Source organism: Stomoxys calcitrans, chromosome 3, assembly GCF_963082655.1.
Source record: "Stomoxys calcitrans chromosome 3, idStoCalc2.1, whole genome shotgun sequence".
Classification (NCBI taxonomy): domain Eukaryota; kingdom Metazoa; phylum Arthropoda; class Insecta; order Diptera; family Muscidae; genus Stomoxys; species Stomoxys calcitrans.
In genome coordinates, this window is record NC_081554.1 from 182,366,133 (window position 1) to 182,385,069 (window position 18,937).

The window sequence follows — 18,937 nt, forward strand, 5'->3', positions numbered from 1 at the left end:
AATAGTTGTAATATAAAATTAAAAAAAAAAGCATAAACAAACATTAAAATACCTGATTTGATGAGGGATACAAGGAATTTCCTCTATGAGCACATGCCATGGTCTCGTAATATAGTTTTCTAGTTGCGCCTTTAGCCTTTTGCTACAATATTTCGAAATAAAATGTGGACTTTAGTTTCCGATAATGAGCGTTTGCGATTTCTTGCCCCCTTCTCGGCAAAAAGCCCCAGCACACTTGCAAGAATGCCTTATTACTAAGCCAACAAGTCTTAAGGCTAAGTCAAATAACTACAGCCAGCCAATGTGTGCGATTATAAAGCTTGAGCAGTGTAAACAGAGCGTTTTTGGTCAATACAAGTTGAATAGAAATAGTCAGCGCTTGGCATGTGCTTTTTTCTTATGATTATCTCTCCCCTGTGCCGTAACGCCTTCACTTGACATTAGAGACCCTGGCCAAGCTATATAAAATGACGAAAAAAAAATCATAGCAAAAATTTAACCCGCATTCAGAGTGTGGTTGAGTAGCAACCGTAGTTGAGCCATATACACTGGTCTACAAAAAGGAGGTCATACTCAACTTCACTATACCACTGAAATCGTTAGCCGAGATTCTTCATCTTTGATATGTTCCTAACTCTAGACCCACCAATACATATCCCAAAAACACGATATATTTATTTTTATACCCTCCACAATGGGAGGAAGGCATACTAATTTCGTCATTTCGTTTGTAACACCTCGAAATATGTGTCTAAGGCCCCATAAAATATAAATATTCTTGATCGTCATGACATTTTAAATCGATCTAGACATGGGTCCGTCCGTCTGTCGAAAGCAACCAAAAATTCGAAGGAGTGAAGCTAAGCGCTTGAAATTTTGCACAAATATTTTTTATTAGTGTAGGTCGGTTACTGATCTTCCGATTAGACTTCTTGAACTTCTAGAGAGCGCAATCTTTATTCGATTTTACTGAAATTTATCAAATATCGGTTTGGTATGACTTCCAACAACTGTGCAAAATATGGTTTAAATCAGTCTTTAACCTGATATAGCCGCCATATAAAGCGACCTCCCCATTACACTCCTTGGGCTTCTAGAGGGCGTTTTGGTATGACTTTCAACAACAGTTTCAAGTAGGGTCTAAATCGGTTGATAGTCTGTTATAGCTGCCATATAAACCGATCCCCAATTAGACTTTCTGAGCCTCTGGAAGGCGTAATTTTTACTCGCCTTCCATTGGAGATGGTGTTTTTCAATGACTTCTAACAGCCATGATAAGTACGGGCCATATCGGTCAATAATTTGATATAGCTCACATATATTTGAAAAAGCCATTCAAAGAAATCGACAAATGCGATCCATGGTGGAGAGTATATAAGATTCGGCCTGGAGGATTAAATCCACCTTAGGATTGAGTTATACTAACATCGTCATTCCGTTTGTAACACAACGATAAATTGGTCTAAGACCCCTTAAAATATATATTGGGTTGCCCAAAAAGTAATTGCGGATTTTTTAGAAGAAAGTAAATGCATTTTTAATAAAACTTAGAATGAACTTTAATTAAATATACTTTTTTTACACTTTTTTTCTTAAGCAAGCTAAAAGTAACAGCTGATAACTGACAGAAGAAAGAATGGAATTACAGAGTCACAAGCTGTGAAAAAATTTGTCAACGCCGACTATATGAAAAATCCGCAATTACTTTTTGGGCAACCCAATATATATATATATTCTTGATCGCCATCACATTTGAAGACGATCCAGTCATGCCCGTCCGTCTGCCTGCCTGTCTGTGGAAAGCACGCTAACATTCGAAGGAATAAGGCTATGCGCTTTTGCACAAATACTTCCTATTAGTGTAGATCGGTTGGGATTGTAAATGGGCCATATCAGTTCACATTTAATATAGCTTCACTACATACCAATCGACCGAATGTGCTACTTGAGCCTCTAGAGGGCGTACTTCCTATCCGATCTAGCTGAAATTTTGCACATTGATTTTTTCTCTAACATACGTACCAAATATGGTTCGATCGGTTTGAAAGCTGATACAGCAGAAGGACTACTCCTGTGACCTTCAAGACACATGCTAAAAATGGTCCGTAATCTGATATAGCCCCCATATAAAACGAGCTTCCGATTGAACTCGATTGCACATATGAATGGTTCGGACGAAAAATTAATTTTCTCGGTAATGCATGGATCCATCAACTGGTCAATCAATTTCAAAAGGATGTGAGCTCCTAGCATGTATTGTATTCATGGTGAACATCACAACGTCAGGCAAAGGAAGACAGATATATCCGGAACACACGCCGTGAAAGTATCGAAAGAGCAGTACAACGGTACCAACATTCCGAAGATGTTCAAGAGAAGCAATAGAGTTGGATACCCTAATGTCCCCAATCAATACCATTGCACTCCGCTGAACACGGTCCAGTAGCTTGATAGATGACTTTGAAGTTCCTGCCCATATGTGAGTAATACTCCATCTACGGTATAAATATTAAGAAGATCAGAAGAGGTGAAATATTTCTTGCAAGTCTTAAGAGAGCTCAAACACCTGAATGCTGCTTTCGATACTTCGAATACATGGCTTGACCAACGGACATCACACTTTATGTGCAAGCCCAGAACATCAAATGCATCTAACTACTCAATACCGTCGATAGATATTGACGAATGTAGTGGGTAAGTGAATAGCTTGTGAGACCAGAAACAGCATAGCGTCTTCTGTGCGTTTAAGTCTACACTGTTCATTCTACCCCACTCGGAAATCGCCAGCAAATCCGGGGAGAGCGTTTTATCCATTATGCGCTTCCTGTCTACAATTTCTTGGGGTGTGGGCTTATTGTCGAACAAATATGAATGACACTGACTACTATTATCGGCAAATGAGTATGCTGAAAGTCTGGCCCAATAAAACGTCAGTGAAAATATGAAAAAGAAAAGGGGAAAGGATAGAGCTTTGTTGCACACTTGCGGTCAATGTATACTCATCGGATGAGAACCACCCATCTACAACAACACGTATAATGCGATCTCTGAGAAAGCTCGATATGAATGGAACAAAGTTATTACCAACTTCAATAGCGACTAGCTTTGATATATGTAAGTGCACTGTACAAGACCCTATCAAAATGCCTTGGAAATATCCAGACCCACGAACTTACTCTCACCATACTGGTGGATAGAACCACTCCAGCATTACGACAGAATGCCATTAGGTCTCCCGTAGAGGGATTTGTGCGGAACCCAAACTATCGCTAAGAAGGCCGTTAGACTCTAAATACCTTACAAGATGGTGGTTAGTCATACTCTCCACAACCTAGAGTGTGCGAAGCATATCGCAATTGGCCGGTAAAGCGCAGGGTTGTTTGCCTCACCCTTTTTGGGGATGGACTGAACGTTCGCAACCTTCCAACGCGACGAGAAAAATCCCGCATGGTAAGGTTCAAAATGAAAAAAGGATTTGTACACAGAACAAAATAAAAATCGGTCTCTATTACGAATTAAGTTAATTTAATTAATTTTTTAATTGAAACTGCTTCAATCACGAAAATGATAATATCAATCAGCGTTTTTGAAGTAGTGATTGAAAAAATTTTCAATAAAAAAAGATGCATATTCAATTAAAAAAATTATAAAAATTTTTGAAACTTTCAATTAATTTTTTAATTGATCCAATTACAAAAGTGATTGAATTCTCAATTAAAACATTAAATTGAATCGATTTTATTTTCAACTAAACTTTTAATTGCAATTTTTCAGGCGATTTTTTTTTTGTAGTGGAGAGCAAGCGTCGAAGAATTTTTTGGATGAATTTTTTCGAAATTTGTAATCAATTAATTTTTTAATTGATTCAATTACAAAAGTGATTGATTGATTATTAATTAAAACATTAAATTGAATCGATTTTATTTTTAACTAAACTTATAATTGCGATTTTTCAGGCGTTTTTTTTGTGTAGTGGAGGAGGAAGCGTCGAAGAACACTTATAAAGGACGAGTGTTGATATATTTCCCGGGCCTGGAGATGTATTAACTCAAGATCCACATTTTAAATAGACAAAGAAATCGAAAGATAATTTCGAAAAAAAGATTATTTAATTTCATTCCCTTTTATTCCACTCCATTCCATTTGATTTAATTTCATTCCAATCCATTTCATTCCATTCCATTCTATTCCATTCCATTTAATTTCATTTCATTCCATTCCATTCCATTCTATTCCATTCCATTCCATTTCATTTCATTTCATTCCATTTCATTCCATTTCATTCCACTTCATTTCATTCCATTTCATTTCATTCCATTTCATTCCATTTCATTCCATTTCATTCCATTTCATTTCATTCCATTTCAATCCATTTCATTTCATTCCAGTGCATTTCATTCCATTTCATTTCATTCCATTTCATTCTATTTTATTCCATTTCATGTCATTCCATTTCAATTAATTTCATTCCATTCCATTTAATTTCATTCCATTCCATTTCATTTCATTTCATTCCATTCCATTCCATTTCATTTAATTCCTTCCATTTCATTTAATTCCATTCCATTTTATTTCATTTCGTTCCATCGAAATTCGTTCCATTTCATTCCATTCCATTTTATTTCATTAAATTTCATTACATTCCATTTTATTTCATCATATTTCATTACATTCCATTTTATTTCATCATATTTCATTACATTCCATTTTATTTCATCATATTTCATTACATTCCATTTTATTTCATCATATTTCATTATATTCCATTTTATTTCATCATATTTCATTACATTCCATTTTATTTCATCCTTTTTCTTACCTTATTATATTTTGTTATACCCTCCACCATAGGATGGGGCTATACTAATATCGTCATTCTATTTGTAACACCTCGAAATATGCGTTTAAGACCCCATAAAGTATATACATTCTTGATCGTCGTGAAATTCTATGTCGTACTAGCCATGTCCGTCCGTCTGTCTGTCGAAAGCACGCTAACTTTTGAAGGAGTAAAGCTAGCCGCTTGAAATTTTGCACAAACACTTCTTATTAGTGTAGGCCATATAAACCGATCTTAGGTCTTGTCTTCTTAAGCCTCTAGAGGGCGCAATTCTTGTCCGATTTGATTGAAATTTTGCACGTAGTGTTTTGATATCATCACGATCACTTCTAACAACTGTGCTAAGTATGGTCCAAATCGGTTCATAACCTTATATAGCTGCCATATAAATCGACCTTTGGTCTTAACTTCTTGAGCTTTAAGAAGGCGCAATTATTATAAGATTTGGCTGTAATTTTGCACGTGGTGTTTTGGTATCACTTCCAACATTTGTGCGAAGTATGGTCCAAATCGGTCCATAACCTGGTATAGGTGCCATATAAACCGATCTGGGACCTTGAATTCTTAAGCCGCTAGAGGGCGCAATTCTCATCCGATTTGGATAAAATTTTGCATGAGGTGTTTTGATCCAAAAATTGTGATGAGTATGGCGTAAATTGGTACATAACCTGATATAGCTGCAATATAAACCGATCTAGGATCTGGACTTCTTGTGCCCCTACAGGGCGCAATTCTTTTCCGAACGGACTGAAATATTACAAAATGGCTTCCACAATGTTCAGCATTCAATTAATTTATGGTCCGAATCGAACTATAACTTGTTTTATATAATATTATTATATTTTATTTTACTTCATTTTATTTTATTTAATTTTATTTTATATTATATTATATTATTTTACCTTCTTTTAATTTATTTTTTTATTTTATTTTGTCTTATTTTATTTTATTTTATTTTTTTTTATTTTGTTTTATTTTATTTTATTTTATTTAATTTTTTTTTAAATTATCTTATTTTATTTTGTCTTATTTTATTTTATTTATTTTATTTTTTTACTTTATTCTATTTTATTTTACTTTATTTTATTTTATTTATTTTATTTATTTCATTTATTTTATTTATTTTATTTATTTTATTTATTTTATTTATTTTATTTATTTTATTTATTTTATTTATTTTATTTTATTTTATTTTATTTTGTTTTATTTTATTTTATTTTATTTAATTTTTTTTAAATTATCTTATTTTATTTTGTCTTATTTTATTTTATTTATTTTATTTTTTTACTTTATTCTATTTTATTTTACTTTATTTTATTTTATTTTATTTATTTTATTTATTTTATTTATTTTATTTATTTTATTTATTTTATTTATTTTATTTTATTTTATTTATTTTATTTTATTTTATTTTATTTTATTTTATTTTATTTTATTTTATTTTATTTTATTTTATTTTATTTTATTTTATTTTATTTTATTTTATTTTATTTTATTTTATTTTATTTTATTTTATTTTATTTTATTTTATTTTATTTTATTTTATTTTATTTTATTTTATTTTATTTTATTTTATTATTTATGTTTTTATTTGTTTTATATTTTCTTGTAGCCTAGTGACTTCAGCATCAAGGCGGCTAGACTAAACAGCCAGGCAGCCAACTAACTTTGCCAACGTCTTTCCGCTCCTTCGTTCATTCATTCATACAAGTGCTGCATTTGGCTAAGCGCTTGCTTGCTTGTGGGTTTAGCAGCTGGTGAGTGTGCGCGCAGCGTATAGCATTTGTAAATTGCTTTAGGAGTAATTTTGGCGAAGCTTTGCTTGTAAGCCAAGTTTGTGAAAAAGCTAAATTCAGTTTGAGTACATAGCTTGAACGCGTCACTTGGGTTATTTTGGTTGTGAACGGGTGCGAAAGCCGCTAATTTCTGTTTTGGTAGTGGAAATAAAAATTGAAATCATCTGGTTTTGTGGGGTACGGTTACAACAAAAAAAAACGAAGAAAATAGAAAAAAACATACGAAAAATTACACATTTTACAAATAAAAGCAATGCAAGAAATAGAGAAAAAAAAATTATTATGACATACATGTGTGCATGAAAAAAAACCGTGGAAAATGTGAAGGCAATTATTGTTAATTTTTTTTTTGATTTTATGAAACAAAAAATTATGGTTTCCTTAAAAAGAAGTAGCAAGGAAAATTATTCGAAAAAATATAAAATCTAAAATTCCCCATGGCAAATTGATGTTTTTTGTGACGTTTTTGTTTTTTCCAGCCTTGCTTAATAAAATAAAAAAAAAAATTTAAATGATTGTTGATTGGAAGTGAGTTAAAAAAAATATGACAAAACTACTAAGAATCTGAAATTGATTAAAAATTCGTTAAAAATATAGTTTAACACAAAAGTTGTGTGTTCCGGCTAAAGCTTGTTTTGGAAATACAATTTTATTACAAAGGACATATGATTGATTCCCTTGATAATACTCGCAGTAAGATAAATAAAAAATTGTTAAAAAAAAATCAACACGCCTTATAAATTGATTCTTAACAAAATGCCACAGCTCAACATTTTGTGATTCTACTTTTAAATGATTTTTAATGAAAAGAAAAAGTTTCAGTGAATTTTGAAACTATTTTAAAAACAGATGTTGTTGTTTTTTATATAGCCATTTTTGTGTAGATTTACGTACTGCCATGGATTAAGTGAAGAATGCATACAAATGAAAATTTGACCACAGGGGCAATCTTCTCACATATCAATGAGCGCTGTCCGATTCAAGTTTAAGCTCAATGATAAGGGGCCTCCTTTTATACCCGAGTCCGTACGGCGTGCCGCAGTGCGACATTTCTTCAGGAAAAAGTTTTTACATGGCAAAGTACCTCAAAAATGTTGGTAACATTAAGAGGGATAACTACTGCAGACAATTTTTTTGCTGTTGTTCTCGCCAGCATTCTAACCCAGGCGTTCAGCGTCATAGGCGGATATGCTAACCTCGTGAGTCGTGAGCGTATCGTGAGTGTCGTGTGGGTCTCTCGTGAATGTCTCATGAGTCGTGAGCGTCTCATGAGTCGTGATATTCTCGTGAGTCGTGATTTTCTCGTGAGTCGTGATTAGTGCCGTGAGGATGATTTCACTCACTCACGCATGAAGAATTTTTATTTATTCATGGTCACGCACGATCACGTGATTGGATTTGGAACTCACTCAGGAATCACGTGACTCACACGTGACACAATAACTCACGACTCACATACACATCTCTAATTTAGACAATTACTCTATGTATGTGTTCTTTGACACAACCTTGCTTACCGTGCGTGTTTCTTCCCGGTGTGTTGATAGGTGCGAACGTTCAGCCGATACCCAATAAAGGCGAGGCGAACAGCTCTGCGTATTACCGACTAATCGCGATATGATGCGCGTTTTCCAAGGTTATATAAAGCACTTCGGAGCCGTGTCTAGAGAAGAGTAATGGTGTTGATTCGCAACGGTAGTGTAATGTAAATGCAAAATTTTCTATGAACATTCCATTAAGGAACAGGTAGTATTTCTCTCATATCAATGAGTCACATTCAGTTTAAGCTCAAAGATAATGGGTTTCCTTTTTTTATGTCCAGTCCGAACGGCATGCCGCTTAGCGACACCACTTGGTAGAGAAATTTAAACATGGCAGGATACCTCACAAATGTTGTCAGCATTAGAAAGGGGAAAACCACCGCTGGTATTCACGCCGGGATTTGAACCCAGACGTTCGGCGTCACAGGCGGAAATGCTAACCATTTGCCCTTGAAACTTCCATTAAGGAACAGGGGCAAACTTCTCACATATCAATGAGTGCTGTCTGTCCGAAAAAGTTGAAGCTCAATGATAAGGGACTTCCGTTTTATAGCTAATCTCTGCGCTATGGTCGCCCATCTGTTGCAGTTAGCTATCATTATTTCGATAGACGGAAGGACGGATGGATATTACAAGAACGACTTGGAATGTCAAGATAATCAAGAACACATATACAGATCGATGTACGAAGGTATTACAAACGTAATGAAGTTTTCGGAAATTTTCACAAATTTTAATTTAATGTAAACAAGTAAAAGGCATTTAGTTCGGCCTGGCCGATCTCTGGATACCCACCACTTCGGGTATATGTAAACTCCCTCTCGTCACAATCCGGTGAAAATTGGATAACTTTTTCACCCAAATCTGGCACGGACATTGAGTGGTCTAATAAATATAAGTCACTGTTGAATTTTGTATTTCAAATCTCAACAAAATCGGGTAATAAATAAAGCTTTTATGAGCTTCAGACCCTTTTTCGGTATATCGTTCTATGTGACAGCTATATCTAAATACAGTTCGATCTTTACCATATTTGGGTCAGATGGAGGATGGCCTAAAACTACTTACTGTTTCAAAATTTAGCGAAATCAGATAACAAAAATAAAGCTTTTATGGGCTTCAGACCCTTTATCGGCCGATCGGTCTATATGGTAGCTATATCTAAACCTAGTCCGATCTGAACCAAATTTGGGCCCTATGTTGGGAGGCGTAAAGCTGCTCACTGTTTTAAATTTCAGCGAAATCGGTTAACAAATAATGCTTCTGTGAGCATTAGACCCTTTATCGTCAGATCGGTCTATATAGCAGCTATACCCAAGTATGGTCTTAACTAGCGTGCATCAAAAAGACGTATCTGTGCCAAATTTCAGCTCAATATCTCAATTTTTGAAGGCTCTAGAGTGATTACAACAGACGGATAGACGGACAGACAAACGGACATCCTTAAATCGTCTTAGAATTGTACAACGATCAGAAATATATATACTTTATAGGGTCGGAAAATGATATTTCGATGTGTTGCAAACGGAATGACTAATAAATATACTCCCTATGGTGGAGGGTATAAAAATGTTCCTATATTTTTTCAAAATTATCTCCTCCACCATAGGATGGGGGTATACTAATTTCGTCATTCTGTTTGTAACTACTCCAAATATTCATCTCAGACCCCATAAAGTATATATATTCTTGATCGTCGCGACATTTTATGTCGATCTAGCCATGTCCGTCCGTCCGTCTGTCTGTCGAAAGCACGCTAACTTTCGAGGGAGTAAAGCTAGCCGCTTGAAATTTTGCACAAATACTTTTTATTAGTGTAGGTCGGTTGGTATTGTAAATGGGCCATATCGGTCTATGCTTTGATATAGCTGCCATATAAATCGATCTTGGGTCTTGATTTCTTGAGCCTCTAGAGGGCGCAATTCTCATCCGATTTGACTGAAATTTTGCACATAGTGTTTTAGTATCACTTCTAACAACTACGCTTAGTATGGTTCAAATCGGTTCATAACCTGATATAGCTGTCATATAAACCGATCTGGGATCTTGACTTCTTGAGCCTCTAGCGAGCGCAAATCTTATCCGATTGGATTGAAATTTTACACGACGTGTTTTGTTATGATATCCAACAACTGTGCCAAGTATGATTCAAATCAATTCAAAACCTGATACAGCTGGCATGTAAACCGATCTTGGGTCTTGACTTCTTGAGCCTCTAGCGAGCGCAAATCTTATCCGATTGGATTGAAATTTTACACGACGTGTTTTGTTATGATATCCAACAACTGTGCCAAGTATGATTCAAATCGGTTCATAACCTGATATAGCTGTCATATAAACCGATCTTGGGTCTTGACTTCTTGAGCCTCTAGAGAGCGCAATTCTTATCCGATTGGAATGAAATTTTACACGACGTGTTTTGTTATGATATCCAACAACTGTGACAAGTATGATTCAAATTGGTTCATAACCTGATATAGCTGCCATATAAACCTATCTGGGATCTTGACTTCTTGAGCCTCTAGCGAGCGCAAATCTAATCCGATTGGATTGAAATTCTATACGACGTGTTTTGTTATGATATCCAACAACTGTGCCAAGTATGATTCAAATCGGTTCATAACCTGATATAGCTGTCATATAAACCGATCTTGGGTCTTGACTTCTTGAGCCTCTAGAGAGCGCAAATCTTATCCGATTGGAATGAAATTTTACACGACGTGTTTTGTTATGATATCCAACAACCGTGCCAAGTATGATTCAAATTGGTTCATAACCTGATATAGCTGCCATATAAACCGATCTGGGATCTTGACTTCTTGAGCCTCTAGAGGTCGCAATTATTATCCAATTTGCCTGAAATTTTGTACGACGGATCCTCTCATGACCATCAACATACGTGTTTATTATGGTCTGAATCGGCCTTTAGTCCGATACAGCTCCCCTATAAATCGATCTCTCTATTTTACTGCTTGAGCCCCCAAAGGGGGCAATTCTTATTCGAATTGGCTGACATTTTACACAGGTCTCCAACATATAATTTAATTGTGGTCTAAACCAGATCATATCTTGTTCTATCTTTTCTTTTCAACTCTTATAGAGAAATTAACTTTTTACTTCAACTAACTTGTTCTTGAGAATCTCTCACCTCTCTCTTTACACACGCACATTTTGAGTCACACTTCTTGGCAATGACTTGCGTACGCAATGATTTATGATTGTATGACTTGGTATGGGTAATTTTAAGCGCGCTTGTTTCTTAAGTCTTTTGTTTGTCCATTCGCATTGTTATTTACGAACAGTTTACGCTTATGCCATATTTAATAAAAATCCCAATAAGAAAAATGTAGTAAAATGTGTGCTTATTTTTGGCGCATAACTTTTGCCATCTATTTATAATCGTGTTGTTGTTGTTGATGATGTTTTTGCTGTCGTTTGTTCAATTTGTATTTCTTTGTGTCAAATTCTGTTGTTGGTCATTGTTTTTGCTCACGTTTTACACTTGTTTTTCTGCTTTTTTATTTAATTTTTTTTTTCATTTAATACAAAAGTTTATGGTAGTATTGCATTCATATTTTTTAGGTTTTTTTTTGGCAAATATTTGAATTATTTTTTGCCATTTGTTATAACATCTCGTCGCATTTTTATGGTCTTTTGCGTATTGGGTGTAGATTTTTTATACAAATATTAAACAAAAATTAGGCAATTTATTTGATATATCAGGCGAGAAAAAAACATTTTAGCAGAGTGATGAGAGCAGTTCATGAAAATCAAGTTACCCAATGCATTTGAGCAGAGGAAGTGCGAAAGATGAGTTAATAAAAAAAAATATTTGGACAAAATATATATGAAAAAGAAAATGGAATTTTACTAGAGTTTTGGATTTATACCATGGTGTATCATTTTTATATAAACTTGTGCGGAACTGAACTACATTTTAATTTGAAAAATAAAATTTTACCATACCGAAAACAATTAGCACAAAACGGTAAGCGGATAAAGGGAGGCTATAAACTATTCATCCAAAAAAAAATCTAGAATAACTAATTTCGTAAAAAAGCAATTCAATTAAAAGCTCAAAAAAGGATTATTGAACTATTTTAATGAACAACATTTGTGAATTAATCTATCGAATGGTTTTTGTTAAAAGTTTTGATGATTTCAGCTTAAGGCAGGTTCCACATTGTAAGGTCAACTTACAGAGTACCTTGGTAACAAACTTCGCTTACCAATGCGGAGGTCATGGGTTTCAATTCTACCAAAGTATACAATCTACGGCTATAAACATGAATCAATGATATATTGACCAAGGGAGTCCACAAAATGATTTAAGTGACTCTATAAATTGTCAAAGTGACTCTATAAATTGTCAAAGTGACTCTATAAATTGTCAAAGTGACTCTATCAATTGTCTAAATGAGTCTTATTTACGACAGTATGTACTTTTTACTGACCTAATTCAAAAAAGCTCAATTGTGGAAACTTCTATCAACATCTTGAAACAATACAAAGCAAATATATGTAGGCAAGTATATAGGGTCTTGCTCTACAAACAGTATAATTATACCATTTACCATTAAATTGTATTTTTCTCAAACTCAATAGTCATAAAGCTCTTGAAGGGCCATTACCATACAATCCCACTTAATAATTTAAAATTTCAACACAAAGGGTGCGAAATGCTAAGAAAAACTTTGTACCAAACAATTATAAAACCGGTTTTTGTAGAATTGATACAAAAAAAAGGCAATGCATTTGACAGTTGATAAACTTTAAACGCGAAAAATAAAAACAATCTGCAAGCACTTAGAAAGATAATTCGTATAATTGCAATTGCTTTAATTAATATGTGTTTATATTTCAAAATCCCTAAAAGAGGCACTACTCAGTGAGTAGTGCAAAAGGCGATTAAGAAGGGCAAATAATAAAAGGATTAAGTTCGAAAGTTTGTGCTGCGTGTAACCACCATAAATCTGGCGCAAAGTTTCTCTTAAAATAATTATTTTTTGCATAAAATTATCCACAACGTGCAAATCCACAATTATACAGAAGGTGGATAACGTTATCCAAAATATTGAAAATAATATCAACCAGGTTGATAACATTACACACAAAGAGGATAATTTTATCCACAACGTTATTAGTGTAGGTCGGTTGGTATTGTAAATGGGCCATAACGGTCCATGCTTTGATATAGCTGTCATATAAACCGATCTTGGGTCTTGACTTCTTGAGCCTCTAGAGAGCGCAATTCTTATCCGATTGGAATGAAATTTTGCACGACGTGTTTTGTTATGATATCCAACAACTGTGCCAAAATGGTTCAAATCGGCCCAAAACCTGATATAGCTGTCATATAAACCGATCTTGGGTATTGACTTCTTAAGCCTCTAGAGAGCGCAATTCTTATCCACGTTGTGGATAACGTTATCCGCATCGAGGATTAATTTATCCACGTTGTGAATAATGCTACCCACCTGTTGGATAATGTTATCGACGCTTTAGATAATGTTATCCATTCTGTGGATAATGTTATCCATTCTGTGGATAATGTTATCCATTCTGTGGATAATGTTATCCACGTTCTGTGCAATGTTATCACGTGATACACGTTGTGCGTATTCAAATCGGTTCATAACCTGATATAGCTGCCATATAAACCGATCTGGGATCTTGACTTCTTGAGCCTCTAGCGAGCGCAAATCTTATCCGATTGGATTGAAATTTTACACGACTTGTTTTGTTATGATATCCAACAACTGTGCCAAAATGGTTCAAATCGGCCCAAAACCTGATATAGCTGTCATATAAACCGATCTTGGGTATTGACTTCTTAAGCCTCTAGAGAGCGCAATTCTTATCCACGTTGTGGATAACGTTATCCGCATCGAGGATTAATTTATCCACGTTGTGAATAATGCTACCCACCTGTTGGATAATGTTATCGACGCTTTAGATAATGTTATCCATTCTGTGGATAATGTTATCCACGCTGTGGATAATGTTATCCATTCTGTGGATAATGTTATCCACGTTCTGTGCAATGTTATCACGTGATACACGTTGTGCGTAAAGTTATTCACGTTGTGGATAATGTTATCCACGTTGTGGATAAAATTAAACACGTTGTGGATAATGTCATACACCTTGTGGATAATGTTATCTACGTTGTGGATAATGTTATCCACGTTGTGGATAATGTTATCTACGTTGTGGGTAATGATATCCACGTTGTGGATAAAGCTATCCACGTTGTGGATAATGTTATCTACGTTGTGGACGCTGTTAGCTACGTTGGGGATAATGCTATCTACGTTGTGAATAATGTAAAGTTATTCACATCATGGTTAATTTTATTCACGTTGTGGATAAGGTTATCCACCTTGTGGATAATTTTATCCACGTTGTAGATAATGTTATCTACGTTGTGGATGAAGTTATCTACATTGTGGATTATGTTATTCACCTTGTGGATAAAGTTATTCACTTTGTGAATAATGTTATCCGCCTTGTGGATAATGTTATTAACCTTGCGGATAATGTTATCCACTTTGTGGATAATGTTGTCCACGTTGTGGATAGTGTTGTGTTCATTGTGGATAATGTTGTCCACCTTGGTGATAATTTTATCCACCTTGTGGATACTTTTATCCACCTTGTGGATAATGTTATCCACATAGAGGATAATGTTATGCTCCTTATGGATAACGTTATGCTCCTAGCCGATAATGTTATCCACGTTGTAGATAATGTTATCCACGTTATAGAAAATGTGTTCCACGTTGTAGATAATGTTATCCACCTTGTGGATAATGTTATCCACCTTGTGGATAATGGTATCCACCTTGTGGATAATGTTATCCACCTTGTGGATACAATTATTCATATCATGGATAATGTTATCCACGTTTTGGATAATGCTATTTACATTGTGGATAATGTTATCACATTGTGTTATCCACGTTTTGGATAATGTTGTCCACAGTGTGGATATCTATATCAATTTTGATGAGAGTGATATCCACATTGTGGATAATGTTGGAATTGTTGAAAATGTTACCTACGTCGTAGATAATGTTATCCACGTCGTAGATTTCAACGTGTCACAACGTGTATAACATTCTGGACCACAGTGCGGCAATTAATACTTGAAGATTTCTTGACATCTCAAATTAAAATTTCTATTGTTTAAAATATTCAGCAAAAACTTGATAATTATCGGTAAGCAGCAAAAATTTATATTTTTTCAAGTTTTTTTGCCTGCAAAGGTGAATTGATAAATTATTTCTATTTCAGAAGGAGCTTAATGAACGAAGAATTTGTTTGCAATAAAAAAGTAAACCCAGTAGATACCACAACACTAACTTTAGTATGACGCGTTTTGACCTCATGGTTAAGGAGGTCATCAGCGGAAGCTTTTAGGTGCGCTAGTAGATTGCTTGAATACTTTTATCGTATTGATTGCGAAAACGCCTTTTGGATGTAAGGGCGGCACTCACCAAGTTCGGCACCCTGTCATCTAGCTGATGTAATGAAAAAAGAACAACTAGCAGACAGGTTGTCGAGCTTGGCTAGTGTCGTACCTTTTGCATACATGGATTTTAACAATGAACTCGATATGATTACAACCTACCAATGTATGACCCTTGAAAAATATTCGTTGATGTCTACTAACCAAGAGTTCAAAATAATATCATACTCTAGTTGGTGTTGTGGTATCTTCAGACTTTACTTTTCCATTGAAAAATTTTTTTTTTTGACAATTAATCTGGTCTCTAAGAGAATTTTATAAAATCTGGTTGATTTTTTCTGTTACTAATATCAAGTACAAAATCTTTCATTAAAGGATCTTTACATTCTCCAAAAATGTGAACGTTAAAGTGATTTCGTCATCTTTGGCTCAAATCTTTAAAGCTATGACAAAAATTTGTCCAGTATAGTTCCACTCCATAATTTTAAATAATTTTTTTTTAATTAAATAAACAATTTGGGCCAAAAATTATGGCAAATGTTGTCAATACATGTACGAAAGCACAAGTAGGTGACGAATATCAAATATTAATAAATAAATCGCTAGACTTTAACTGATTGATGTCAAGCCATTCATTTCAGTCTTTTCTATTCTCTAACAAGATCTGGTTTTGTTGCTCATCATTGATAAAAGGAAAGGTGAATCACTTGCAAACACATTGCCCTTTTTCAAATTTCCTTTCTAATGTCGATGAACTTTAATGAACTTCTAGTTTAACAACATATAACGCATGCTTTTTTAAATAAAAGCTAAAATTACGAAACTGAACAAAGCTGATCAACGAATAGTCTTGTAAAAAAAAAACAATCAATACAACAACATTTTATAAGAGCTACTAATTTAAATATTACAAACTTTATTACACGACTTGCTGTCATTAATGAAACAAAACTAACAATTTTTATCTAAATTATAAAAAACGAAAATTTTAAATTCCGTTTTAGTGTTGAAAATAAAATTTACATAACGATAACACGAGTTGAAATTTATTTCAACATGAACTTCTAAATCAAAAAATGTCTTGTGAAGATTAAATTTAAAATTTTGAAAGCGACAGTGTATAACGAAACCAAGTTTTAGGCTAAATAAAAAAAACGTATTTCTCTTAGTTTCAAATACCTGAATGAGTAAGATTTTTCTAGTTTCTTTATTTCTTAAATATTGGTATGAAAATTTAGACGCCACTGCCCCTCAAAACATTTTTGGTTTTATAAGACCTTGAAATTTACCTTTCAACTCTGGAACCACATTTAGTAGATATTTTGCAAATTAACATTTTAATGGATTGGTGCGTTCAAATTATTATCATTCTTCTTAAAATTCTGCGAAGTATACCTCTGACCCAAATTGTATTCTAATTTTGATATACCAACAAACATAGAACCGGAGAAGTAAGTCAAAACATCTAATGCAAAACAGCCCACTCACATGTTTATTGGAAACTCATGTTTTAGCCTTTTTTTTTTTTGAGTTTTACTTTCAAGTGTCAACGAACTTTAGGCAATCATAAAACCACATTAGATAAGATGTTTAGGTTGTTCGACAAGTCTTTCAAACAATTTAATAAGTTAAATTAAAATATTCTTTAAATGAGGATTCTAATAATAAAATAATTCAAACCAGTTTCTTGTTATGCCTTAAGCCAAAAATTGCAGTTCTTTGATACCATGTCTAAAAATAACAATTGAATGAAAGTATGCATAAAAATAAAATTTCAACAAAACTTTCAATGAAAATCAAGTTTTTATGTCATATTTCGTGTATATCAGATTTTAACAAAAATGTTATTGAATCAAATGTTTAAGCAAATTTCATATAAAACTCAAATTTCTAATCTATCTAAAATCTGTAGTAATGAAATTTCTTAGAAACACAAAATGAAATCCAAGATTTTATGAAGTATTTTAAATGATGGTCAGTTGTGATCAAATAGTTGTGATGATAAGCTGTAATCAACCGGTGAACATCTGGTGAATAAATTTTGTTGTTTTTGGTAGCCACATATTTGCATACGGAGTAACGATCCTTAGCAAGCTGCATCTAGGGAGTATAAAATATTCTGGTGATGGGTTTTTATGAAAAGCTGGTGATTAGTTATGATAAACTGGTGATCAAATGTGATCGGGAGTCATCAGCTGTGATCAACTGATGATCAGCTGGGATCGACTGATAATCAGGTGATCAGCTGCGATCAACTGGGGATCAACTTGTGATCAGCTGGGATCGACTGATAATCAGGTGATCAGCTGCGATCAACTTGTGATCAGCTGTGATCGGCAGTGATCAACTAATAACCAACTGCGATCAACATTGACCAACTGATAATCAACTGTAATAAACTTTGACCAACTGGTGATCTACTGTGATAAACTGATAATCAATTGAGGTCAGTTGGTGAACAGCTATGATAAACTGGGAATGATATATCTAGTGGCTGTTGTTGTTGTAGTCATATATTTGCATGTGGTGGTAGTGATCCTTGACAGCTCTATTTTGGAAGTATGAAATCAGAATCAAGATTTTATGACATATTCTAACATAATTGGTCAGTTATGATCAAATGATTGTGAGCTGTGCTTAACTGGTGATCACTTGGTGATAAGCCACCCCCACATACCTGTATTAAGGGTAGCTTTACATAGTTAGTTCCTTCTAGGGAGTATGAAATAAGAGTCAGCGTTTAATGACATATTCTAGTGGCGGTCTGTTATATTCAGCTGGTGATCAGTTGTTTTCAGTAATGGTTAAATAATGATCATTTGTTATCAACGGGGTATAAGCTGTGATCAACTGTTAATCAGCTGTGATCAACTGGGTATCAGCTGTGGTCATCTGGTAATAAACTGGTGGTCAGCTGTCATCATCTGGTAATCAGCTGTGATCAACTTTTGACCAGTAGTGATCAACTGGTGATCAACTTTTGATCAGCAGTGACCAACTAGTGATCAGCTGTGATCAACTAGTGATCAGCTATGATCAAATCGTGATCAGCTATGATCAACTCGTTGTCAGCTGGTGTACAACTGGACATCAATTATGGTCAACTGGTGATAATTTGGGTAACATCTGGCGAGGAGCTTTTGTTGTTGTAGTCACAAACTTGCATGTGGGGCTTGTTATCCTTAACAGTTCCATTTTGGGGGTATGAAATCAGAATCAAGACTGATAACAGTAATGATCAACTGACGAACAGTTATGATCAATTTATGAGCAAATTTGATCAACTGGT

General features: G+C 34.2%; 2 protein-coding genes across 4 annotated transcripts in view; one reads left to right on the forward strand and one right to left on the reverse strand.

Annotated features, from left to right (window-relative positions):
- LOC106085838 (neuroguidin) overlaps nucleotides 1-18,937 on the reverse strand; it is a 290,224-nt gene that overhangs the window by 157,334 nt on the left and 113,953 nt on the right. The window contains exon 1 of one of the 3 annotated variants that reach the window (XM_013250272.2): nucleotides 53-236. The exons of 1 other annotated variant lie outside the window; for it this stretch is intronic. In XM_013250272.2, coding sequence (XP_013105726.1) covers nucleotides 53-100 — 48 coding nt within the window. In that variant the 5' untranslated portion in view covers nucleotides 101-236. Of the gene's footprint in view, nucleotides 1-52; nucleotides 280-18,937 lie in introns of those variants that run through there. One more of the 3 variants, XM_059365987.1, reaches the window with a different exon arrangement.
- The window catches only part of LOC106085837 (ABC transporter G family member 20), a 56,391-nt gene continuing 44,164 nt past the window's right edge, over nucleotides 6,711-18,937 (forward strand). The window contains exon 1 of the mRNA XM_013250271.2: nucleotides 6,711-6,813. The gene's annotated coding sequence lies outside the window, so the exon portion shown is untranslated. The remainder of the gene's footprint in view (nucleotides 6,814-18,937) is intronic.